The sequence below is a fragment of the Ostrea edulis genome, chromosome 2 (assembly GCF_947568905.1).
Source record: "Ostrea edulis chromosome 2, xbOstEdul1.1, whole genome shotgun sequence".
In the NCBI taxonomy this organism is placed as follows: domain Eukaryota; kingdom Metazoa; phylum Mollusca; class Bivalvia; order Ostreida; family Ostreidae; genus Ostrea; species Ostrea edulis.
Window position 1 is genome coordinate 21665067 of NC_079165.1, and position 27100 is coordinate 21692166.

The 27100-nt window shown below is 35.4% G+C and overlaps 1 protein-coding gene across 1 annotated transcript; it reads right to left on the reverse strand.

Annotated features, from left to right (window-relative positions):
* Positions 1-1191: 1191 nt before the first annotated feature.
* LOC125679343 (cell division cycle 7-related protein kinase-like) lies at positions 1192-19585 on the reverse strand. The gene is made up of 11 exons (XM_048918497.2): positions 19390-19585; positions 14425-14665; positions 13074-13160; positions 12545-12680; positions 12172-12265; positions 11767-11909; positions 10207-10357; positions 4214-4437; positions 3114-3196; positions 2525-2674; positions 1192-2136 (listed from the first exon to the last, which is right to left on the reverse strand). The coding sequence occupies exons 2-11, from the start codon at positions 14648-14650 to the stop codon at positions 1874-1876; spliced, it is 1557 nt and encodes a 518-aa protein (XP_048774454.1). The 5' UTR covers positions 14651-14665; positions 19390-19585; the 3' UTR covers positions 1192-1873.
* Positions 19586-27100: the final 7515 nt, after the last annotated feature.

Genomic DNA, 27100 nt, shown 5'->3' on the forward strand with positions numbered 1-27100 from the left:
ATATATCTCCACTGATTCGATATGCAAGAGCTTGTTCTGGATATAGTCAGTTTTTAAATCGAGGTAAGCTACTGACAAACAAGTTAATGGTACAAGGATTTCAACAGTCTCGATTGAAGTCAGCATTTCTTAAATTCTATGGTCGTTATAACGATCTAGTTCGTCAATACAACCTCGCATTGGGTCAAATGCTGTCTGACGCGTTTCATATCGATTGTTAAGCCGTTCTTGGCACACTGATTTTGACTGCGGATAACTCCGTTTACCTGATCAGGATATAGGGCTCACGGCGGGTGTGACCGGTCAACAGGGGATGCTTACTCCTCCTAGGCACCTGATCCCACCTCTAGTGTGTCCAGGGGTCCGTGTTTGCCCAACTATCTATTTTGTATTGCTTGTAGGAGTTATGAGATTGATCACTGTTCGTTATCTTCACCTTGCATTTAAACAAACTTGAATTCACTTAACATATATGCTTCAGAATCAAAATGGAAAGCATGGTATTGCTGTTCAGATTTTTAAAAAAAAAAAAAAGAATTGCACATTATGTGAAAATTTGATGCCCGATTTTAGTCTCAACTTAACCCTAGGGTCCATGAAGGAAAAAAGAATGACTTCACACAACTTGGGAATATAATTTAGTATGGGACTGCTACTCTGTGTATTTTTTTCTTCAAATTCCCTATATTCTCTTGTGTAAAACTTGAGTCCCTAGTAAAGCCCAACCTTAGTTTAATATGAATCAGTACTGCATGAAATGTTCGCATATTAATAACACTAATCATGGCCAGAAAATTGATATATATATATATATAATATACAAGTATATGAACAAACTTGAATCTACACTATCCGAGGTAATATGACTACATGCAACCATGGGATTGCTGTTTTTAAGAATAAGATTTTTAAAGATACATGTATAAGCTTTGATCCACTATGGAGGCCCTCCCTAGTCATTAAGAAGCTTCTCTAGTCTAGAGGCTCTTAAGAACAATTCTAAAAGATGCCATCATTATTTTCACAATTAATTACATATGTATCTTACCTTAACAACGAGCGCAACCCTTCATTACAACAATTTTAAATCCCTTTTTGCTACCTATTTATGACAAGTAACACAAAAAGACTAAAGTTTACGGACAGACAGTAGGTGATCAGAAAAGCTCGCTTAAGCTCAATCCAACTCTCTTAATATTAAATTAACCTTTATTTTCCATAATAAATAAACACATAAAACAGCAATAATTGAATACATGTCCAGCTATAATGAAAAATGTAAGACATTAACTAGAAAATATATTCGATTTCACAATTACCAAACCTAATTCGTTAAACATTACAAATTTTGTGCAAAATATATTCTAGAGATGCATTACAAAAGAATCTGCAGGGAACATTGGATGGCGGAAAATAAGTGATTTTTTGCTAATTGAAGAATAATTGGTTTTAAAGATATTCTCTGGACAATGACTACATAACACACACACACACACACTCTATCCCCGAAAAAAAAAATCCACAACTTTCTTGAATGTTAAAAAATCTCAGTCTAAAGAGCAGGTGCACAGCTTTATTTTTCAATAATTAGAGAGTTTAAATTAAATCTGTTCATTGGTATTCAAGATATACCTGGACAAACTATGTCTACTGGCGGACAAGATGATTCCACTATAACCCCCCCCCCCCCCCCCCCACCCACCCCCAATCTTCAATAGCAGGGGGTTTAACAAATAGTTTTTGATACATTTGGTTCTCTGTATGTAGTACTTCACTCAAGCATACCGTATTTTGAAAATTGTTAATTTGAGGAACAAACTTCACTTAGCCACATGTATAACATCAAACTGAGAGACAGTTGCCACTGTTTTCATCAACTAAGACTGGAGAAGAATTCGTGTTGTAAAGCTTGATCTGCGGAGATTCTTGTGTAGGGGTTCATATCCAAGAGCTTCCTCAGAATGTCAAAAGCCGAGTCCGGGACATTAGACCACGATGCCAGAGCAGCGTTTTCTTTATCACTAATACTGTCTCTCTGTGAACAATGGTGCTTTGCAGCAGGTCCTGCTCTCAGTTTTGTACACAGAACCTTCAAGTCAACAGGTTTGTTTCCTGGGTGACAGAGTAAATGTTTTCCTGTGAATAAAAAAAAATAAATGCTACTCTTACAATCTCCATGAAATAAATTGCATATCAAATTTCACATTTCCCTATGATTTATTAGTAATAAAGTTACTCTGTTTCAATGTATCTTATGCCTAAATAAAAGCACCAACCTTTCACCTTGACATAAAAACTCAACATACAGTAAAACACACATCAAACAAATTCACACTTATCACAAAGTAATCATTATTCCCCTATGAGAGGTAAATAACAATTTTATTGTATATAACGAAGTTTAGTTATAACGAAGTGTTTTTGTTGGCCCTGGAGGTTTGTTATAACCGTGTTTTACTGTACTACAAAACATGAAGAACAAATTGATTATGGAGGATACAAACAACAAAGATAGGTAACAAACCGTATGTCTTGGCCGATTCATGCACCTCCTCGCTACCCATGATGCTGATGATCTGTGCCAGTGCTGTCATGTCGTCATTGGCCCGGAAAAATGGATAGCGTCCACTTAATAGGGACAAGAAAATCACTCCTGCTGACCATATATCCACAGCTGTAATTCATCATACAGGTGTGATTAACATCAAAAACAGTGCTTTGATGCTTAAAAACATTCAGTGTCATGTAAATTCAATTATTCAACACCCTCTTAACAGTACCATGAAAACAAGGATTGCAGGGTTAAGAAGAATACATTAAAAAATTTTTGCAGTTCCTCTAAAGGATCTCTAAATTGGGATCAGAAAGTGTGTATGGATCCAGAATCATGGTCAAGTACAAAAGTTTAAAAGTTTGGAATGCAGATATTTTAGCTCGTTAAATATCAAACATGATTTATGACAAGACAGTGTGTCATAATCCTCAACCAAACTCACATGCAAGAATGTGGAGGACAAAGACATGAAATTTTTTAACTAGAACCATATAGAAGTGTACATGGCTTTTTTCTTTCTACATTGATTAAAGTACCAGTAATCAAACGACTTCACTACCTGTGGTCTGATCTGGAAATTTCATTAAGACTTCTGGAGCTCTGAAGCCAGGTGTCCCTGCTCGAGGTGCTTGCTGATTCATCCTACAAAACATACCCTTTGATTGATAAAAAACATCTTGCACTCTGGAGAAGTTCATTAATCTGCTGATCGTCCGGATAACACGTCTATTACTCCCAAATAGAATCTCCAAATCTATTTTTCTCCCTCTTAAATGTAGCTGCATTCTTTTTGTTTAGAGTCATTAATCTAGAGGGCACTGCATTTATAAGGTATGCAAAGCCACTGTAGTTTCTTAAATTCATACTATTAAGTTGGTTGGTTAGGTATTGTTCAATGTCCCGCTTGAGATTTTTTCACTCATATGGAGATGTCACCATTGCCTGTGAAGGGCTGTAAAATTTAGGCCTATGCTGCGCGCTTACGGCCTTTGAGCAGGGAGGGATCTTTATCATGCCACACCTGTTGTGACATGGGGCCTCGGTTTTCACAGTCTCATCTGAAAGACCACCCCATTTGGTCACTTCTTATGGCAAACAAGGGGTACTGAAGACCTATTCTAACCTGGATCTAGTATTTTGAACATTATCATTATTATCCTACCAACACTCTTTTACAAATCTTGATAGAAACGATGCGAAATTTCTTGTTGGGTGTAGAGAAGCAAGTTGGGGGAGAGAGGGAGTTAAATGTAGTCAAGAAAGGTTGAAGGTTGTTGAACAATATTTCCCTCTAAACAAAAGTGGAAAGAGAGCGATCTCCAACTATGAAGTTCTTGGAGGTTAACATGTATGACTTCATTTGGTTGAAGTGAAAGGCCTTCTTCAAAACAAAATACACTAGTACAACTTAACAACAAAGGTGATTTTTTTTCTTCTTCAAATCATTTTCACTAAAGAGCCAAACATAGAATCAGCTGACCACCTCCCAGAAAGTTTCAACCAGTTCCTGAATTTCAAAATTATCACATCATCCTGTTTCTCATATTTTTCATTTCAAAATTAAAGAGACATATGCATCTATTCAAAGCTTGGTGGGAAATTTCATCATACACCACCACCTTGTAATTCCATAAAATTCACACTTGGCATTCCCCCTACCTAGCATTGCATATACTGCAGATCTGTGGTTTCCCAAAGCAATCACAGGTTGACAACACTGCACTTGGCTTTGCTCCCTTCTCGTGGTCACTAGATTTGCTCTTCGCCATCAGAGCTCTTTTGGCTAGCAAGACTCTTCGAGGAGATTTAACGCGTCTGGCAAATGTGGAATTCTCTAATTCAGGAGTAACATAACTCTGGGATTTCTTACAGGCTGTTGTTTTCTGCAAATAGACAATAATTCTGTCTAATAATGAACGATATCTTCAAATATTTTCTTTCAGAAACACAAAGTTTCTGGTCATTTGAAGTGAAATGACCACAGATTGAGATATTAGTTACCCCACTGTCATATTACATACAGTGAAACATGTTTATAACGAACATCCTTACAAAAGTAAGATTTATTCCCCTATGACAGTCAGGGGCATAAAACAAACACATTATTGGAAAAATTATACATGCAGGTCATTTTAAACACATACATGTTTTAAAACTAATGCACTATCATTATTTATTTCTATCTTATGGTGTCATTGCTTCTGTCTGAAATCTTCGATCTTTTGTATTCCCCATCAATATATATTGCATTCTAGAATTCAAGATGTGAAAAAAAGATAAGGTGTGCAGACTCCAAAAAACATTTGCAGTGGAAGACATGTAGGAGATTTAGACTAGTAGCATTTTACTCGTTACTCTTGAGGTATTAATTATTAATTATCATTGGGTGAAATTTTTATCGACAAATGAATAATTTCACTACTTCTCTGAAGACTTTTCCTGAATTAAACTTTTAAGTAAAACAAACCTTTCTTATTCATCTTGGTGCACTAGTGAAAATATGTGGTATAAAGTTGGGGGCGGGGGGGGGGGGGGGCTGACACAAAATAATATAAAGAAGTAAATATTTTTAACTTGTTGGAGTTGTTAAGGAAGGAAATAGTTTCTGAATGGTAAACAGAAGCAATTGGGAGCAAAGAGAGGTAACTCCTTGTGAGTAATCATGACTACTTATCCTCCACTTTCCATTGACATCAGAATTCTCCAGTGTGGTATCCCTCTGTGAACATTTCTTATCATTGTACTTTAATTATGTTTTCATCATCTTTATTAAGGTATTTGGGGCCAAATGAGTGCCGATTTTTTCCTTTGAAATGTATATACTGAGGTCATTCTCATTAGAGTCCACAATATGAAATTCTTCTTGCATGTGCAAATTCACCTACGAACATAATAACAGACTTTTAACATAGGTCATTACTTCCTTCCTGTGGCATTAGAAGTAAGTCTCAAGCCTTTTCGATATGACTTTACATGACTTTAACAAGAGGCCCACAGGCCTATGGGTCACCTGAGTACTGGTGAAAAGTATCACTACTCCCAAGGGCTATGAAATCTAAAAAAAAAAAAAAAAAAAAAAAAAAAAAAAAAAAAAAATCCTGTTCTGAATATCTAAGCTAAATTCTAATGTTCAGCAACAGTATAAAACAAGATGTGTTCTTAAAACTTCAATGCCCTCAAAAGTGCATACACTGACGAAACGCTATACATAATATGTGTATTAACATTAACAGATATGACTCATTTGGACCCATCCTAGAGTCAAAACCCTAGGTTGTGAAATCAACATTTTTTGTACATCCTTTTCTGCTATTCCTAAGTATGCCTTTAGATTTTATACAGTATCAGCAAACTTAAATAGTTCCTTCAAATCGTTATAATTATAATTTTGACACTACCCTGAAACCAAACCCTTACATCAAGGATCATGGAATTAACAATTTTGGTAAAGGACTACCTACTCCTTCTAAATATCCACTTAAGTTTCAATTAGTGTTCGAGAATCGGAAGAAATTTACAATCCATTATCGAATAAGAGGTATCTTTTCGATTCATGCAAATAAATAAATGAAACACTGGTGTTACTGCATTTGTTTAGTAGTACTGAATAACAACAAGGCTACAGTTTCATTTTCACCTTTGATTTCTAAATTAATCAATTTTTTCTCAACTCTCAATCGTCAACGTTTGACTTATGGTTTTGCCTGCTTTATCAATTTCATCGCCATGATATTTGTCAAGATCCAATGCCAAAGGAAATATAAATAAAATCATAATGAACTTCATATACCTGATTTTGGAATAGAAATAACACTTGTATATATTCAATAAAATGAATTTGAACTAAAAACAGACGGGCTTGATCACAGGTGGGGGCAGAACGGTTCTACCATGTAAACAACCCACTGAGCTTCACTACGCTCGCGAAGCTCAGTGGTTGTTGTTTTAAATTGTAGACCTTTACAGATAAACTGCCAACTCCTGTGGTTTCCATATCTGTTATGTTTGCTAGGCAGTCCTTTGTTTTACTTCTTATATACAAAATACTTCCAGACAACAGAACGCATTACACTGGAATACGGACAGATCTCTGCTTTGTCGGCCATTGTACACTTTAATTTTAGAGTTATCGCCCATTCCGAAAATTAAACAAGATGTGTTTGTGAAACACAAGTGCCCCCGATAATGGCCAATTCCGAAGATGGCCAAGGTCACAAGGGCAACTATCTTGGTACCAGTAGAAAGATCTTGTCAAAAGAAATGCTCATGTACAATATGAAAGCTCTAATATTTACCATTTAGAAGTTATGACCAATGTAAAAAAAAAAAAAAAATTAAAGTAGGTCAAATGTCAAGGTCAAAAGGTTCAATACCAACGGAAAGATCTTGTCACAAGGAATACTCAAGTGAAATATCAAAGCTCTATCACTTACTGTTCAAAAGTTATTAGCAAGGTTAAAGTTTTCAAAAAGTAGGTCAAACTCCAAGGTCAAGGCCACGGGGTCAAAAATGTTGGTACCCACGAAAAGGTCTTGTCACAAGGAATACTCATGTAAAATATCAAAGCTCTATCACTTACTGTTCAAAAGTTATTAGCAAGGTTAAAGTTTCAGACAGAATGACAGAATTACAAAATGACAGACAGGACAAAAACAAGATGCCCCCCGATCTTCGATCTCGGGGGCATAAAAATAACCCAGAGATCAAGTGTTTACCAACTATCGATGTTAGATTTCAGCTTTCGATTGTCGCAAACAGTAGCAATCTAGCGACGATTTTTCGATGATCAGCGACTATCGCTGAATCACCAGTGTAATGTATATGCATTGTATATATCAAACTCTGAGATTATCCCTGTTTACCGCACACACTGATAACCACGTGTTTGCATGCTCTTTAATAACATATACTCGGCATTCTGAAATACACTGATGTAGAGACAAGACGCATTCTGTTATACTGTACTACTTTACAACTAGTTTCAATATAGCACTAAAGAAGATGTTATTTAAATGTTTTACATATAAACACTATGTACTAAGTTTGGCCCCACCCTGGGGTCAGAATCTCTACTCCGGGGATCATGAAATTAACAATTTTGGTAGAAGCCTTCCTGCTCTACATTGCTATGCATTTAGTTTTTCTTACACATGTGCAATTCTAAAGAAGATTTTTAAATATTGGTAAATTTTGGACAGGTTTGCCCTGCCCTTTAGGCTCCCAGGGGTGCAGGAGTCCTGATATTTACAATTCATGTCCCCCTTATTCCAAAGATGCTTCATACCAAATTTTGAAAAGAATTGGAATGGTAGTTATCAAGAAGTTAAAATTTTTTATTGTTCAGTGATTTTTAAAGACCCATTTAAGGTCCAAATATCGGCCCTTCCCCCTCCTAAAAATTACCAATTCTTTCCCAATTTAACTTGCACTTTTCCCAAGAATAAAAACTGGTGAAAAACATATCTAAACGCAGTATTAAGTCTTCCCCGGAAGACATGTGTCGCCTGCTAGTTGATTCTATATGTAATATATCACGTATAATGTTGAAAAAGTAAATTATTCAAATGGTTTTTGTCAGTTTAATACTCTTTTTAAAGGTTTTGAGAATTACTAAACATTCTTTAACGATAACTTAATTGAAATTGAAAGATGAGACATTATTATGCAATGGAATATGTGGGAGAATCTGTTTGAAATTAAGACATTTATTAAATGTAGACTGAATGAAAACATATGTTTGAAAATATGTATCAACCTGTTACTGTGCTCTTCAAGACAATGGTAATAACCATAAGTAATTATCTGTTGGGTTTACTGCTTAGTCTTGTTGTCTTTTTATATATCCAATTTACTGTTTCTCAAGAAAAATCATAATTAGTGCTGTTCTGAAATCACATATACTGTCCTTCAGTATGGGAATTACAAATACTGTCCTTTTGTACATAAAAATACTGTCCTTCAGTTAATCATAAAATAAAATCTTCAGCAAAAAATTTTTTTGCTGTAAAAAATTCTAAGTCCCGGCAAACAGGAAGTTGATAAGCGACAGATTCGAAAATGTCTTACACAATACAGTTGGCCACACTGATGCTCTGTGCCAAATATCAGGGAGTTGCCCCATGTGGTTTTTGAGAAAAGTGTGACAGAAATTTTTTTGCTGTAAAAATTTCTAAGTCCCGGCAAACAGGAAGTTGATAAGCGACAGATTCGAAAATGTCTTACACAATACAGTTGGCCACACTGATGCTCTGTGCCAAATATCAGGGAGTTGCCCCATGTGGTTCTTGAGAAAACTGTGACAGAAATTTTTTGTGACGACGACGCAGGACGACGGATAGTGATCCCTATATGTCGCCACTGCATGTAACGCAGGCGACACAAAAATAAGTTCAATGTGAATAGATGATTTAGAAAGAATAGTCGAAAATTAATAGCTTAAAGAAAAGAAAGTTAAATATGTAAAATAAAAAATGAATGACATAAATTTGTGTTTGATTTCTTGTTAAATATGATATATTTAGCATGTTTACAATGTCTAGGTTTCCCCAATTTGATCAAATTGTTGACAATTTTTCCTAATTCGAAAGACACAGGACCCTGTTAAAAATTGCTGAAAAATCACGATTCACACATTTAATAACTGACCATTTTGGCCCCACCCCGATACCAAAACCCCTACCCCTGAGATCATCAAATTTACAATTCTGGTAAAGGACTACCTGATCTTTACATATATATCTATTTAGTTTCAATTTAGTATCAACAGCACTAAAGATGTTATCTAAGTGTTTTAAACATAAACACTATATAGAAAGTTTGGGCCCACCCTGGGGTTAGAACCCTTACCCCTGAGATCATGAAATTTACAATTTTGGTAGGGGCCTTCCTGCTCTACATCACTATGCATTTAGTTTTTCTTACACAGGTGTGGTTCTATAGAAGATTTTTGAAAAATGGTCAATTTTGGACAGTTTTTGCCCTGCCCCTAAGGCCCCAGGAGTCCTGAAATTTAAAATTTAAGCCCCCCTTGTCCCAAAGATGCTTCATACCAAATTTGAAAAGAATTGAAGGAGTAGTTCATCCTCCAACAATTCAGAGTATGTGATATAACCAGCATAACTGTCATGTGACCTCCACATTATTATTTCAATGTCAAGTAAACACTTGATTCATTTCAATATTTTATTCCTAATTTAAAAGCTTTTTAGAGATGACGACCTAGTCTAGTAGTTAGAACCATCATCACTAGACTGTTGGTTTGACTTGATACGAGAGCGGACTAAACCGATCACGAATTTGTCAAATGGTTCGATGTCTTCAGTATTCATTGTCTGTGTTTGATTATCTTTATGTCTACAAAATTACTTATTTAAGTTTGACCTTTGATCTCGAAAAAGTAATGTTTCCTCTAATCCTTTAAAACATGTACAAAGATTGATGATCCTAACCAAAGAACTCTTGGTTTTATCTGCTCCACACAGTGCTGACAGACAGAAGCATTGTACCGTACCACAATACACCTGCTCATGACAGGAATAGTATTGGTTTTATCTGCTCCACACAGTGCTGACAGACAGAAGCATTGTACCGTACCACAATACGACCTGCTCATGACAGGAATAAAACTTCATGCTTATCTGGATCACACTAACCTGTTTGTTCTGTTGTGTTGATGAGGACGGAGATAGTGGATTTTTTGTAGATTTGACTGATGAGGTGTTGTCAGCTTTCAGATTTTTCAGTTTCATTTCATTAGGCTGTGACTTCACCTTGTGTGCCAAACCAAAATCTACCAGAGCATATCTATAAAAAGATCGCCAATGAGCTTTATGACAACATAAACTTTGATGTGTGTATATGTATATATATAAATTTACTCACTATACAATAGATTGCTTCACCAAGTTAAATTCTTATACATTTTGCAGTACCAGAAGATCTAGACTGAAGGAAATGGTTTTGTTCGAGGGTTCAACAAAATATGCCCCTAAGACCAAACAAAACAAAAAAAATTAATGAATAGTTTCTTAGGCCAAACATTTCAAATTTTGATGAGGCAGACAGGTAGTTTTTTTTTTACTTGGCTGTAGCATGAGTTATCTTTCCTTTTTTATGTTGACTGGAGAATGAGTAATCTTTTCTTTCTCATGTAAAAATGAATAAGTTTATATAGAATAAGCAATGAAATTTTCATTTTCACAAAAAATAGCTTCACATTACTTACTATTAAGTGTATACTATTATTCTTAAATAACTGCACATAAATAAGTATGTATTCAATAATTATTTGATCTAAAAGATACTTCCAATTCTATCTTTTCTACCTTTTCAATGAATGCAGCGGGGCCTGAAAAACTATTGATTAAATTTTTTTGGCCTAAGCGTTAAGCTGTTGTACCTTCACTGTTTATTGTACAACATAAATCAGACATTTTTTGCAGTTGTCCATTTTTTTGTATTTTGCGAAAAATTAAATTACAATCACAATATATATAATACAACTGCAGAAATTGAAAATACAGTACATACAATCCTTTTAGGGATTTAATCACGAAAATTTCCAACTGCAGAAAATACCCCTTGAATATGATACTGCTTTGCTGCAATGCAAGTAGGGGTGGAGCGATCTTACAATATGTACTTCGACACATCAATATGATACATGTATCTCATTATCAAAATAAATCATCATATTGTAACAAAATGAGTATTCCTTTGTCTTTTTCACAATAACTCAAGAAAATATGATAAAAAAAATATATTCACATTTGCTTTGAAATGGATAATGTATTCAATGACTTGATGTACACTTTGCATTCTCAATCTCAACATCAGACTAATGTTAATCATTATCTGCACCAATATAACCATTTTCCATGCTCACAATAACGACAACAAATACGAGGATTCTGATTGGATGATCAACATTCAATCCACCAATCGTAATACATCTTGTATTGTATGTACTTTCATTTAAGCATATGCTTAACAACAAATAGTGGTTCATTATATTGTCCCACCTCTAAATGTAAATTTCACTTCGAGGATATCCCCATTGAGTTCCTTCAATGATTTCCAATGCTATAAACTAGTTGCAACATTCCGCCACATTCAATTTCTCCAAATTATTATTTTAAAGCTCTACATAGGAAATAATGAAGGTATAATAAAATAATGTGGCACTATGCAGAATTTCCTTGGTTAATACTTACTGTTTGGTTGCACTGTTGTACAGGAAGTTACTTGGTTTTACATCTCGGTGAATGACATCAAACTGGTGAACTCGTCTGAGAGCAATCAATAGATTTCTCATATATTCTCTAACATCATTCACACTCAGTGTAAGGACATAATCCTGTGAAGAGATACATGCAAACAATCCTGTATTCATATGAAGAAACAAAAATGTCTCTTAGTCACATGAAGATACAAATATGTCCACTTTTTTGCAGAATAATGAATCCCAGGGGTCTATATTCAAAATAGAACAACTTTTTACTGATACATTTTTTACTGATACAATCCTTAAAAAAATGTTTGAAAGCTTATGAAATTTGTTATTTTTTTTTTCAATGAATGACGTACATGTATTGACACACATTAATGTTTGTTTATACCTGAAACTTTTTGTGTGGAAAGTAGGGCATCACTATGACTACATGATCCCTGTGTCTGATGCAGAGTTCCACACCCATGACATTGTCACAACCACTACATGGAAAAGAAAATGAAACCAATAGATCTATAAATATCCCATAAAACCAATAGATCTATAAATATCTCATAAAACCAATAGATCTATAAATATCCCGTTATCTGTTTGAGAGTACGTTTTAGTGGTTTTCTTTGCTCCACTCTTCCTATCTACGGAAAACATTTTCATGAGTCTAACTGACAAGATTTCTAACATTGCACTGGCATGTGATACTGAAATTTTGAAAATGATCAACCTTCCAACTATAACAATAGTGAATGATGTTTTTTAATTACCCTATTTCTTGCAGACATCGCAGTTCCCCTTCAATCCGACACGGATGACTCGTTGGAATTATGTGTTTCAAGGCAAACTTCTGAGGCAACTCTTTGTAGTGCTTTAGCTGAGCTAAGAAAACAGAACTAAATGTGCCTGAAATATAGATTTAAATATATTCAACAGAACATGCACACACAACAATGTTATATTGATTTGCACTGCCCAAATCAAAAGACAAAAGTTAAGTTACTTTGCCCCTTTGAATTGGTAGTGAATTTTGTTTCTTTTTAATTTTTTTGTTTAAATAACCATCTATCCATGCTAAAAAACAAAAAACAAGAGCTAAACTTGTAAGTCCTAGCAGAGAAATCCCTGAAGTGTAAGGACTTCTAATGAAGATCATCCCCTAATAATTTCTGGTCCAACACTAGTTTTACTTTCCACATTCCTCATGGCATTCATACTGTACAAGTTTAGTGTTTTCTTTGTAGAGCCATTTTGAAATCTGTAATAATCTGATTGATGTTGAATAAATATGATACCTACCTTCACCGATTTTATCCAAAACCACAAAATGGTGATCTACCTCTGGTACGAACTCGTATAAACATTCTATTTCTTCTTGGACATCATCTGATTAAAAAATAGTAATGCTCATAAGATTTTTGACATAATCGATAATGTACAAGGGAGAAAAAAAAAAAAATACCAAGAGATATTTGAGATCAATTAAAATGAATATAGGAGTAAGAACTATTTCCGAGTTCTTGTTAAGCATTGACTTTGCTGATAAAAATCTACAATGTATGACAAAATTGCCTTCTTCTAAACATGCTAAACGTCTAGTATGGGGAAAAAAAACCCACAGTAACATTTCATGAAACTTTCAATCTTATGTCATTCCAATATTGGTTTTTAGATGCAGTGTGCGAAATTAATCATGGACCAATAGACAATGTCTATAGAAAATCGAATCGGTCTATAATGATCGAAATAGCTATAGACCGACTTGTCTGTAAGAATTCTGAGTAAAAACTGGTTCCCTGCCGCTTATTAAACATATGAGAAGCAGGACCAGTTTATAGATATTACGCTGATGTTTCTGTTCAGCCCTTAGCTGTAATGAAATGTTCCACAATGTAATAATTACAAATCATTCGAATGAGATTATTCCATTTTCAACAGTGGGGGGGGTTTACTTCAATGTATGCCATTTTTGATGCAAATTCGCAATGTTCTTTTTCGAATGGTTAAAATATGTGGAAGGTGCACGCCCTGGAATCAAAAGGAAAGTGGTCAGTACAACAAGTTCCAGCAAGGCTAAAGTCACAGAAAATAATGAGAAAATGAAACATAGTAGAAGAGACTCAGATGAGGAATCGGGACTGAAACTGAGCTGGAACAAAATGAAAAATAAAACGGAATTCTAATTGAAAAGCTTGTGTGTGAAATTGAAAAAGAATATAATTAAACTATCATGAACGAATTACCAAAATCAAATTTGTGTCTATTATTTATTTTTTATTAACAATGAATATTGCATGTTAAATTTTGGTCTATAGGAATTTGTTGTGGTCTATAGGAAATGAAATGACTATGGACCGAAAGTCTATAGAACTTTAAAGTTAGTTTCGCACACTGAGATGAAGAATTATACAAACAACCCTGGTTTTGAAGTGCTCTCAAAACCAGACAAGTTCTGCAGGGACAGAAATTAGGGGAAATTGATGTATTTGGATATCAAGAATTTTTCAAAATTCAAGGTACATTTTCTAAAAATATTGCTATTTTAAATATGAGTAGCTCAAATTTTAAATATAACTGTACTGTTGATCTTTCATGATATAAATAAAAAACAAACAAACCCAAGACCAATGTATAAAAAGTTAACACATACAAGGTAAAGATTTGATGATTGGCGACAGAAATGTGGATTGGTGTATTTTAGGGGAGTAGTCTTTGTCTTCACTCTCCTCGTCCATACAATGGGACCACACAGGGAAGCTGACATTCTCTGTCGCGCTGAAGGCTGGGTTTGTCAGGCTGAACGGTGTGCTAAAACCAGGGTTTGTCAGACTAGCTGGTATGTCATCTTTCATCATCTCCCCCATTCTCTCATTCATTTTACGTAGTCGTCTCTAAATAAAAGAGTTATACAAGTCAGACTCCTTCATGAAAAAAAGTAATTAAGGAAAATAAAATATAATACAGCATCTCAAATACAGTAAAACATGGTTATAGTGAGCCACCAGGACCAGCGGAAAACGATTCATTATAACCAAACTTCATCATCTCCAATACAATTTTAGTTATTTTCCTCCCATATGAGAGGAAATATCGCAATAAGCATGAATTCATAATAAACATGTTTTACTGAACTCCCATGGACCAAATACAATTTTGTGAATTAATTTCCTGTATCATTGAACTAGAAGCTTGGTGACCTCTCCCTTCGCCTAGAACGATCTTCATAGTATAAGCTAGTCCAAAACAACCACTAGATTTAGTTATTCATCTATAGGTACTTCAACTTACCAAAACAACTCTACTTAAATGAAATGCTGAAATGTTTGTTTACTTATGAAATTTCTTCCAATACAGTAAGTAACTGCAAGTTTGATTTTGACATTCAAAGTTATATTATTAAAGGAAATTCTAACCATGAACAGACGGACGACTGAATATTGCTTGACCTCCCAATTACCCATCTTGTGTATCACTTTTTAGTTTTATGAATTTCAAAATAAACCAGAAATACAGTGTATATAAGTTGTACAATTGTTATCTCCATCATCATTCCAGTTTTCACTATGCACACCCAAACTGTTCCTATTCATAACCGGCTTGCCTAATTGAAGACCTACAGAAGACTTTACAAAATATAGGCGGCTATATAGTACATAAAAACTAATATGATTTCCTCATTATGTATGTCTCAAATATCTAATTCAAACAAAATAGTTTGATAAACATAGGTTTTAAACGGTATTTTAAAAGCTCGGTAGGGGGAGTTATTTTTCTCTTTTAGACAACCTAGCGCAAGAACGACAGCTTCATAAATCTGTCATACCTACATATCAACTATTCAATTGTTAATCATTTCTTCGATATTTTCTTTGTTAAAAGATCAGAAAAAAAATGTTTTCAAAACTGTACATAAAAAGAAATGATTAATGATTAAACAGCTGATTTGTAGAGATATATTTACGTGAGTTATCATTCTTGATTAATAATTAAACAGCTGATTTGTAGAGGTATATTTAATAATTAAACAGCTGATTTGTAGAGATATATTTAATAATTAAACAGCTGATTTGTAGATATATATTTACGCGAGTTATCATTCTTGCGTTAGGTTGTCCAAGAGAAAAAATTTGTTCCCCATAGATACCAATCTTTAAAAATACAATTTAAAACTTGTTTTTATCAAAATTGTTTGTGTTTATCATATATTTGAGACAGGGTTGGCAAAAAAGTGGTCAATATGAGTATTGACTGGGCCGGTGGTCAATACTGGTTAAAACCGGTCAATATTGGTTCATTGAAGATTGTTTTGTCATTACAGTTTGTGTTGTTGGTTATTTTATATGTTTCACTGGCCATTATGGTAAATACTGTAATTCATAACATGCACTATCAGTTTATAATATACTTGCAAGTCATAATATTGAATAAATAATGTAAATTACTCTGTTAAATTGGGGAAGATGTAAAAGTTTATTGTAAATTTTTTTTTAAAAATTGTAGCCGTATTACTTTGGCACTGACAACAGCATTGCAGTCTTTACATCTTGCTGTGGTCTTGTTGTCCTCAACAATATCATAGAAATTCCAAATAGGATCTCTAGGCTTCATGATTGTGTCTCTTAGCAGGTCAAGAAGTGAATGTGATAGGAAAATTGTGGTCTTTCCTAAACTATGTTTTGTTGAAGCCATAGATAGTATGATGGGGAAAGTGTTTTCTATTTCTGTTCAAATTCTTTAGTTTATCAAGAACTACCTATTGTTTCAAATCTTCATTTAACTGTTCAATAAACATTTGAGGGGGTGTGTTGGTGATGTTTTTATAACAATAACATGTACACTGGTTCTCTCTGGTCCCAGAGTATGCTAATTAACACCTGTCAACTGTTTCCTGTGCTCAGGTACATCTCCTGCTCTGTACATTGCAACACATTGTGTATCTACAGCATCTGTCACCCAATTCATATTAAATCACTGTGTTTATTTAATGTCCAGCTACCTGTTATTCTTAATCTGTCCAGATACATGTATAAGCAGGTCTGTCTCCTATTGTCTAGTTATGCTATATGTGACCCTCTTTTATAGTTCTGAAGATATTATGATAACAGTTTCAGCAAACCAAATATATTAAACTTATGAAATTACATCTAATTATCTAATGAAAATTATTGATAACCAATTGATCCATATATTATAATGAAAAGACTTAATTTATCTTTGCAAAAATGTACAAAAATAGGAAAATGGACAGTTTAAATCTCAATTGACCAGTATTGACCACTTAGGGAGTATTGACCGGGACGGTTAAAACCGGGGGCGGTTTTAACCGCCCAACCCTGATTTGAAACATGATGCTTAATCAGAAAATCATATTAGTTTTGATGTATATATAACCTACATTTTTATAAGACTTCCGTAGGTCTTCAATTAGGTGTGCCCATTCATATCTACTGTCAACTTGTCACTTAATTTTGATTGTTTCTGTATAAATATTGTATGGTTTATTTGTAAGGCCAAAATAAAAATATTGTTTGTTTCCCCTCGCCCGACCGAGTCTGAAAATTCACACCGACCCATAAGTTTTTATTACGCCATTCTGGTGAAGTTTTTTTTTTTAATTTTAAGAAAAATTCAAGGTCGTTTCTGGTGCAGATCAGTATTTTATAACGACAAAAATTTTCTATATCTTCTTTGGTTTCAATCCAAAATTAAAAATTAATGATAATACGAATACAGGAGGTGTTCTGGTCCGAAATCTAGAAATTTCGCTGCCTCCAGCTGGAGGCGGCATTCTCTGGCTGATTTCAAATACTTACAAGCCGAATTTAATTTTAAGCTCATAACTAATCAATAAAACGATTCTTCTTGTACTTACTAATATCGATATTATGGGTTCTTTCATCACATAAACAGTCTCTTGAAAACATTTTATCAAACTGTCAAGCTTTGTTTTGAGTCACGAGACTCGTTTGCTCAAATGCCAGTGAAAATTCGGTTGACTACAATTGTTGGCTTCTGTTTAATATTGAATTTTGGATTGATATTTTCTTTTAATCGATATTAATAAGTACAAGAATCATGATTGTTTTATTGATTAGTTACAAGTGAGTTTAACATTGAATTCGGCTCGCAATTCGGACTAGTGATCTGCAAGATCGAGATGGAGAAATGTTGTCTATACGAGGAGCGAGGAAACAAGAGAATTCGGGGCATCCAGTGTGCAATTTGTGTTCTTCAGTAGGGGAAAGTGTTGATATTTCGGACGGATGCGATATTTTTGACAGTCAATCAGAAGCATTCTCAATTTAACTTATTTCTGAACTAATGCTATATTTACAAACTGGAAAACACCTAATTATATGCACATGTGTAACTCAGCTCTGATTGGTTGATGTCAGCATCCATTTTGTTTGATCGGCAAAATCAAGTCCCGTTGAAACGTTTTCTGGTAAACTAGATCTACCGATATCATTTAAAAATATAATGAAAATCACTATCATATATAAATTAAGATAATGTGCAAAAAATAAAAGCATAAAATGTCAGTGAACCATAAATAAAAGACAGCAACCGAGTTTACCAATTTTATAACACCATGTGTCCAAAACTAACACCATTGTCCATAATTGCAACATTCTCCCTAACTTTATTTAAGTGTTAGTATGTGGTATAAATAGCAGAGAAAATTCTGATGAAACCCAATTTTCGTCGAATCAACCAATATGTATACATGTAGTCCAATGCCTAAGTTTAGTGGTTAGATAATGAGCATTTCCAAAATACATGAAGCACTGTCCGAAATATCGACACCTTTCCTAATTGCAAAACGTGGCAATCAAAGCAGAATTTACGCGAGAACTGACTATACGAGTTTGATGAGGAAACATGGATGATGTGCTTCACGACGTTTGGTATCGGGCATTGTTAATGGTTATGGGAATTTCATAATAAATAAAATTCTGCTAGCTAAAAAAAAAAACTTTTTACCTACCTACCGACCTTCCTCTGAAATTTAGGGTCGGGAGAGGGGAAACAAACATATTTTTAAATGTGGCCTAATACATGTCCACACCTACATGCTTATAATGACAGTTTCGTCAATAAATCATAAATAAATGTAAATTATACAGTCTCGATTTTTCTGATACTTGGAAAATTTTTATTAACTGAAGACAGAGTAACTTCATTCCTTTTTAACCCTCTTCCTCTTTTTCTATAGATCTTGGAATGAATGCCTATTAGATGTGTGAGTGAATGACAAATAAAATACTCTGTACCCCCTAGTCAGGTGGGTTTGTAAGGGCATGATGTTCAACCCGTCATTATGTGAATAAATCTCGAGGGTGGAAAAAAAAACCAACCCAAGTTACTATTGCAAAATGTGACTTTTAGCGTCGTGTTAGATTTCTTCCTTCTCGCACACATTCTATGAACAGGATCTTGTAAATAAACTTGTTACCAAACATTTGCACTTTTGATTTTCTAAAACCCGATCCATTACACCGAGAATTGCTAGTATTTCAGGATTGATGATTTTGGAAACATTGCTAACACATGTTGTTCTCATAATAACCGAACTTTTATACATCGCGTCGCTTGTTGAGTTGTTCAGGCTTACCTTGGCTTTGACGCCTTTTCCGGTTAGCAATGCAATCTTCCTATTAGATTTTACTTTCCAAAAGTATTGAAAACCTCTTTCAATTGCTTATTTGCCTCTCTACTTAGAAAAACTTTTCAATATTTTAAAGAACACCAACTTATCAGTTTGGAGACTATTGTTGAAAACAAATAAAGCGCCAATCTTTTGCGGCCAATCAGTTTTCAGGTTTTTAATGTACTCCGAACCCGAATTTATTTTTTGCAAATCATCAGGTTTTTGTCTCAGCTTCACCACAAAAATGCCTAGCCAAATAGTAATTAAAATTAGACATGATAAATGTGTGGTAAACGGTAAGTCTTCCTTAATTGTCTATTTTTAAAATGAGCTTCAATTCTCTTTAAAAGGACATTTATTGGATGAGATGCCTTTTATATGTTAATTGTTAAAATTTATAGTTGATAATCTATTGTGACACCTAGTAATTTAATCTGATCATCTGAAAACCATTGTACTAAATAAGAGCTTTTTGTTTCCAAAAAATATTTAACATCTGAAATATATGAACTTGCATGTGACAGAGCGTTATATCGTCCGCGTAATTGTATAAATCACAAATTGAGACAAAATAAAAGATATGGTTAAATAAGTTGCCAGATACAAAGGTTGTCTTTTCTTTAATAGCACTAAATATAGTTTCCTATATAAGGTGATGTAATTGAAACTTTAACCGAGATGAATTATTTAGGATTGCCTTCTCAGTTTCGCTATCTCTGACTTTGTTATATAGCGACCGTCAGATTATGAGCTATCTTTGTTGCATGTTACATAGTGACCTTCATATTGTGACCTATCACTGTCTTTGTTGCATGATAGTGACCTTCAGATTGAGGTATCTTTGTTGCATATCAAATAGTGACCTTCAGATTGTGAGGTATCGCTGTCTTCGGTACATGTTTAATGGTGACCTTCAGATTGTGAGCTATCGCTGTCTTTATTGCATGTTTAATGGTGACCTTCAGATTGTGAGCTATCGCTGTCTTTGTTGCATGTTAGTAACCTTCAGATTGTGGGGTACCTGTAAAGTGCGAAACGAAATCTACCGAAACGAAACGAAACCCACCGAAACGAAACCTACCGGAACGAAACGAAACAGATTGTATAACCGAACTCTTTTAATTATAATAATTAAAAATTGTATGTTACATGTAGGCCCCTGTGAAAGTTACCACATATAAATGAAATTCGCCTCCCCTTTGATGTAGGCTTTCGGCTTGACTGATACAAAGTTTTAAAAGTTGGAAGGGTTGGGGGGGGGGGGGGGGGGTGAGTAAGAACAAAGTACATATCCGAAGTTGATTAAATACCATGTGCAATTAGTTTCGGATCCATAAATTTCAGAACGGAGGGTTACAATTTCAGAGGTCTGGGGAAACACACTAAACGAGGGGTGGGGTCGCCGGCGTTGGATCCGCCTTTGGGTATAGATACATTATTTGAAGAAGCTGGTGTCTGAGAAAGTTGAAAGCAGGAAGAGTTCTTAACCCCATATTTTATCTCTAACTGCTGAGGTACGGGTGCTTTCAATAATGGAAAAACATTAAATAGTATACCATATTATATGAATGCAATTCGGTAAGATATATATACATGTGTCATTATACCCCCCGAAAGAAGTTCAGGGGGGGTATATAGGAATCACTCTGTCTGTCTGTCTGTCCGTCCGTCCGTCTGTCTGTGCAGATTCGTGTCCGGACCATAACTTCTTTGTTCTTTGACTTAGGCATACCATATTTGGCACACAGGTGAATCACCATGAGACGATGTGTCGAGTACCTTCATGACCTCTATATGACCTTGACCCTTGACCTCAAGGTCAAAATTAAAGGTTTTTTTTTTTTAGAATGGATTCGTGTCCGGGCCATAACTTCTTTGTTCTTTGATATAGGCATACCATATTTGACACATGAGTGTATCACCATAAGACGATGTGTCATGTACCTTCATGACCTCCATATGACCTTGATCTCAAGGTCAAAATTAAAGGTTTTTACAATGGATTCGTGTCAGGGCCTTGACTTCTTTGTTCTTTGACATAGGCATACCATATTTGAGACATGTGTGTATCACCATGAGACGATGTGTCGGGTACCTTCATGACCTCTATATGACCTTGAACTTTGACCTCAAGGTCAAAATTGATTATAGGGTTTTGACACAGTCATACCCGATCGGATCACGCGCTCGTCCTTTTCCGTAACCGATAAGAAGACTCGGACGTAGATCGGCGCAATAATTGCATCAAATCGATGCATTTCTTTGCCGGAAACGCGCCCGTGGATGAGTGTTAAAAGGCCAGAACCGAATCCCTGAATAATATGTTATTTATATTTTCACCACAGATTCAGTTTTGGTATCATTAACGTCTTATTCACTCTAATACATAACATGTAAGTGGAAATTGATAGTGGTACAATACCTTAGATGTGTATAATATCTTAGATGCATTTGAAAGTTCACGTTTCATAGTGTAACGTACGACTGTGACGTCAAAGTTACGTTTATGTATACGTAGCAACCAACTCTGATGGCGTCGATCCACACACGAGGTTCATTTGCGGTTACGGAAATAGCCGAGTAGTTACGATTGAGTCATACCATAAGACATGGGTGTATCACCATGAGACTATGTGTCATGTACATTCATGACCTCTTTATGACCTTGACCTTTGATTTCAAGGTCAAAATTATAGGTTTATGCCATGGATTTGTGTTCGGACTATATCTTCCATTTTCTTCTACAAAGGCATACTATATTTTTACACTCAGGAAAGAGGTAATTTATACCTATTAACAACACCCTTTGGGAGATTGGGGTACGCGGGGGGTATTCTTAGTGAGCATTGCTCACAGTACCTCTTGTTAAAAATTATTATTGATATGTAGTGAGTCTAAAGATAACTATACATTTAGGATTTTACTAAGACGGGAAATTGAAAACGGGACGGAAAACGGAAATGTTTTATGCAATAATATCAGGAGGATGTGAGCATTTTGTAAAATCAAAAGGCTTATGAACAAGGGAAGCAGAAATTACAAAGAGAAAGGGAGGACATACTCAGAATCCACCGTTTGATATACTACAGACAAATACACAATATCCACATGTATACATAGATTTGTCTTTAGAGCAAAAAATACTGAAACATGTATCTATGCCCAAAGGTGGATCCAACGCCAGCGACCCACCCTCGTTTAGTGTGTTTCCCCAGATCTCTGACCTACATGTATGAGACTGTAACCCTCCGTTCTGAAATTTATGGACCAAAACTAATTACACATGGTATTTAATCAACTTATGATATGTACTTTGTGCTTACTCACCCCCTTCCAACTTTTAAAACTTTGTATCAGTCAAGTGGAAAGCCTACATCAAAGGGGAGGCGAATTTTATTCATATGTGGCAACTTTCACAGGGGCCTAAGATACCGTTTTTAATTATTATAATTAAAAGAGTTCGGTTATACAATCTGTTTCGTTTCGTTTCGGTAGGTTTCGTTTCGTTAGATTTCGTTTCGTTTCGGTAGATTTCGTTTCGTTCCGATTTCGTTTCGCACTTTACAGGTACTCCAGCTTGTGAGCTATCGCTGTCTTTGTTGCATGTTAGTGACCTTCAGATTGTGAGCTATAGCTAATTTTGTTGCATATTAATTAGTGAGCTTCAGATAGTGAGCTATCGCTGTCTTTGTTGCATGTTAGTGAGCTTCAGATAGTGAGCTATCGCTAATTTTGTTGCATGTTAGTGAGCTTCAGATAGTGAGCTATCGCTAATTTTGTTGCATGTTAGTGAGCTTCAGATAATGAGCTATCGCTGTCTTTGTTGCATGCTAATGATCTTCAGATAGTGAGCTATCGCTAATTTTGTTGCATGTTAGTGAGCTTCAGATAGTGAGCTATCGCTAATTTTGTTGCATGTTAGTGATCTTCAGATAGTGAGGTATCGCTAATTTTGTTGCATATTAATTAGTGAGCTTCAGTTTGGTATTTTATTTTTTCTTGATAAATTTCCTTAATTTTACAATTCTCTGGCAGCATTAAATCTTTAAGTTTGAAATTTGGAAATAACAAAAAATTCCCTAAAAACTCACAGCAGCGCGTTTTGTCTCTATTTGCAAAATTAAATATCCCTCTTTTTCGTACTTTGTGGAATAAAATGTGATATTTTTCTCGTTCCGCTTTCGCACAATCTATTTAAAATCAGACTTCTTAGATCCGTGCCGTATACTCTGTGTAAGACATCTAAGAAGTCTGATTTTAATTTGTTTTCGAATAAGACCTGTCCACAAGGATTTTTATTGCTTGAGTTTCAATCCATCGCCACGATATGAATTTTATTGTCCAATGAAAATTTCCTTCAAAGTGGTCAGTGTTATCATTTTTGGTCGAAACCACAGGCAATTGCATATCGCTTAGGTTCGAATTTACTTTCAAAGAGTAATACTATTTAAGTTGAACCCAAGCGAAATAAATTACCTTTGGTCGGAACATGGGTCGATCGACCATAGATGAAAAATAACAAGCTATCTTCAAGAAGGCCTTCCTCCGACTATACTGTGGGGATCCATGGGCGATCGACTCGAGAAAGAGGAGATGGACCCATCCACCACCTTCTGGAGGACCCAAACATCCCCGGATCTTCAAGAAGACCCGTCCCCGTTCCCAGGGGATCCAAGGGTAGACCACCATTGCGTCGTCGCCTCGCCGCAACAAACCAAGTGTAGAAGGGGCCCTCCTTGGACAGTCTGCACTATAAAGCCTCACCGTCACCATGGGTTTCTCAGTCTCTCAAAGGATTCAAACAAGAGGCCCACAGGCCTTATCTGTCACCTGAATACTGGTCAAAAGTATTAGTTCAAAGGGTTAGAAATCTAGAGAAATTTCCTATTTTGAATATCTAAACTAAATTCTAATATTCAGCAACGGCATAAAACTTTTTTTCCCCTTAAAACTCCAATGCCCTGGCCTCAAAAGTGCATATATTGATGAAAGGTTTTACATAATATGATACATGTATATGTATCATCACTATTTGGACTCACCCGAAAGTCAAAACCCTATGGTTGCGAAATTCACAATTTTTTAAAAATGATTATTATTATTATTGTACATGACCTTCTCTGCTTTTCAAATATGCATATAGTTTTTTTTACCGTATCAATAAACTTAAAGCAGTCCTTCTAATGATAAAGACAATAATCACTATAATAACTTTGGTTCCTTCCTGAAACTAAACCCTTACCCCCTTGGATCATGAAATTTACAATTTGGTAAAGGACTACCTACTCCTTCTAAAAATCCATTTAGTTTCAATATCAATAGCATAAAAGCAAATATTATTACATGCGTTGCACATATACATTATATATACCATGTTTGACCCCACCCTAGAGTTAGAACCCCTACCCCAGGGATCATGAAATTTACGATGTTGGTAGAGGCCTTCCTGCTCTATATTACTATGCATTTTTCTTAAAGATATGCAGTTGCAGAAATGATTTTAGGCAGTTTTTGCCCCGCCCCTTCAGGACTCCTGCAATTTACAATATATGTCCTCCTTGTCCCAAAGATGCTTCATACCAAATTTGAAAGGAATTGGAATAGTAATTATCAAGAAAACGTTAACAATGGTCTATTATTCACACAGTTAATGATTGACCACTTTGGCCCCACTCTGATACCAAAATCCCTACCCCTGGGATCATCAAATTTACAATTATGGTAAAGGACTATTGATCTTTCTAAATGTCTAAAGTACCAATAGTTCTAAAGATTTTATTTTAGTGTTTTACACATAAACACTATATGCCAAGTTTGGCCCCGCCCTGGGGTAAGAACCCCTACCCTGGGGATCATGAAATTTACAATTTGGTGGAGCTTCTTGCTCTAAATTACTATGCATTTAGGTTTTCTCACACATGTGTGGTTCTAGAGAAGAATATTTTTAAAAATTGGTCAATTTTTGGCAGTTTTTGTCCCGCCCCAAAGGCCCAGAATTGGCACGGTAGTTATCAAGAAGAACACCGCCATGGCCTGTCCCAAGCCCGGATGAGAAAGGAGGAGGGTTGTGTGCTGGGCCATGTAAAATCTCAGCCGCAGCAGAAACAGAGACAATTAAGGAATCATAATTTGGCTTCGTGTAAGCTGGCGGGAACTTCTGTCCGAGGGCAGCGCATGACAAGTAACAACACTTCGACACACTCCTTACTGTCTCCAAAGCTCACATCAGTGAAAGGACGTTGGAATGTATGTACATGTATATTGTACGATCTGGGTAGGTTATCACAAATAGTACGTGAAATGGACCAGTGTGATGTAAACGTTCTAGATAGGCATCAGTGAGTGTAGATGGATTGATTGATTGATTGGGGTTTTGCGCCGTTTTGGCAATATTTCAGCCATTTTACGGCGGCAGACAGGAATTGGAAAACTCATCTGCAACACAGGAGCAGTGATATGTTGGTCAGGAAGCAGTGATATGTTGTTCAGGAAGAAACGTTGGATTACATTACGGAGGGGTAGCCAGCAAATCTCTTGTGGGATGGAGGACCATCAGCGATCGTATCATCAGTGTCCGCTTAAAATCCAATCATGGCTACTTCACAGCGATTCCATGCTATTCACCTATTAACGGCGATAAAGATGAGGGAAATGATGAGTTTTATCAGACATTACATGGAATTACAACATCTCTTCCCAAACACGACGTCTTGATCGTGATGGGAGACATCAAAGCAAAAGTAGGCGAGGACAACACCAGCATGGAGTACTTAATGGGTCGATGGGGCAAGGACGTGAGGAATGACAACGGATTTCTGTATGCACGGTAGTCTGGTGATTGGAGGAACAATTTCCAAGCATAAGGAAATCATGCTTTGATATGGACCTCACCAAATGGCAGAGTGAAAAATCAGATAAACCATATCATGATAAACAGGAAGTGGAGAACATCATTACCGGAAGTTACGGTGAGACGAGGACCTGTCGGGAACAGTGACCACTCTCTTGTGATTGGCAAGATCAGGCTCAAGTTGAAGAGGACTAGAGGAAAGTCAGATAGGAAAGTGTTCGACAACAGGAGACTCAATAATGAAGATATGAAGAGAAGTTTCTGTGTAAAGCTTCACAACAGATTCCAGATGTTAGGAAATTTAGCAGAAAACATAGAAGAACATTGGGCGAACACCAGGGATTTGAGTGACTCAGGTGACCTAAAAAGCATATGACCCTACCATATAATCTATAAACAAAAGAATTTTCAAAAAATATTAATTCATTGACATTCAAAATCTTATTTGAAGTTTTTCAAAAGAATTTTTTTTTTTGAATTCCGTATCAATATTTCATGATGTGGATCAATTTGAAGATTTGACTTTGACAGTCTGAACTCAGGTTATGATCATGAAACGCTGTGATTTCTTATATATATGATCTTGATTTGCATACTTGTATATAAAGTATGCATAAAAAAATAGATAAAATTTGTATTACTTACGAACGGGGATTGAAAGGCAGGACGTTTTTAACGTAGTCATAATTTTTTTTTGAAAAGAGCCATTGGTTGCTTTCATTTACTTTGAAAGAAAAGACCTGAAATATATTTTTTAAAAACTTATTTCTATATGAAAGGTGAAGATAACGAACAGCGACCAACCTCATAACTTCCACAAGCAAT

What these genes read in the sequence shown, in the direction of transcription:
- LOC125679343 (XM_048918497.2), bottom strand. Translation starts at nt 14,650, where the DNA reads ATGAATGAGAGAATGGGGGAGATGATGAAAGATGACATACCAGCTAGT. An exon ending in AATCATCAAATCTTTACCTT is followed by an intron (nt 13,161 to 14,424) that starts GTATGTGTTAAC and finishes TTTTTTAATCAG; the next exon opens with ATGATGTCCAAGAAGAAATA. An exon ending in TACAACAGTGCAACCAAACA is followed by an intron (nt 10,358 to 11,766) that starts GTAAGTATTAAC and finishes ATCTTTTTATAG; the next exon opens with ATATGCTCTGGTAGATTTTG.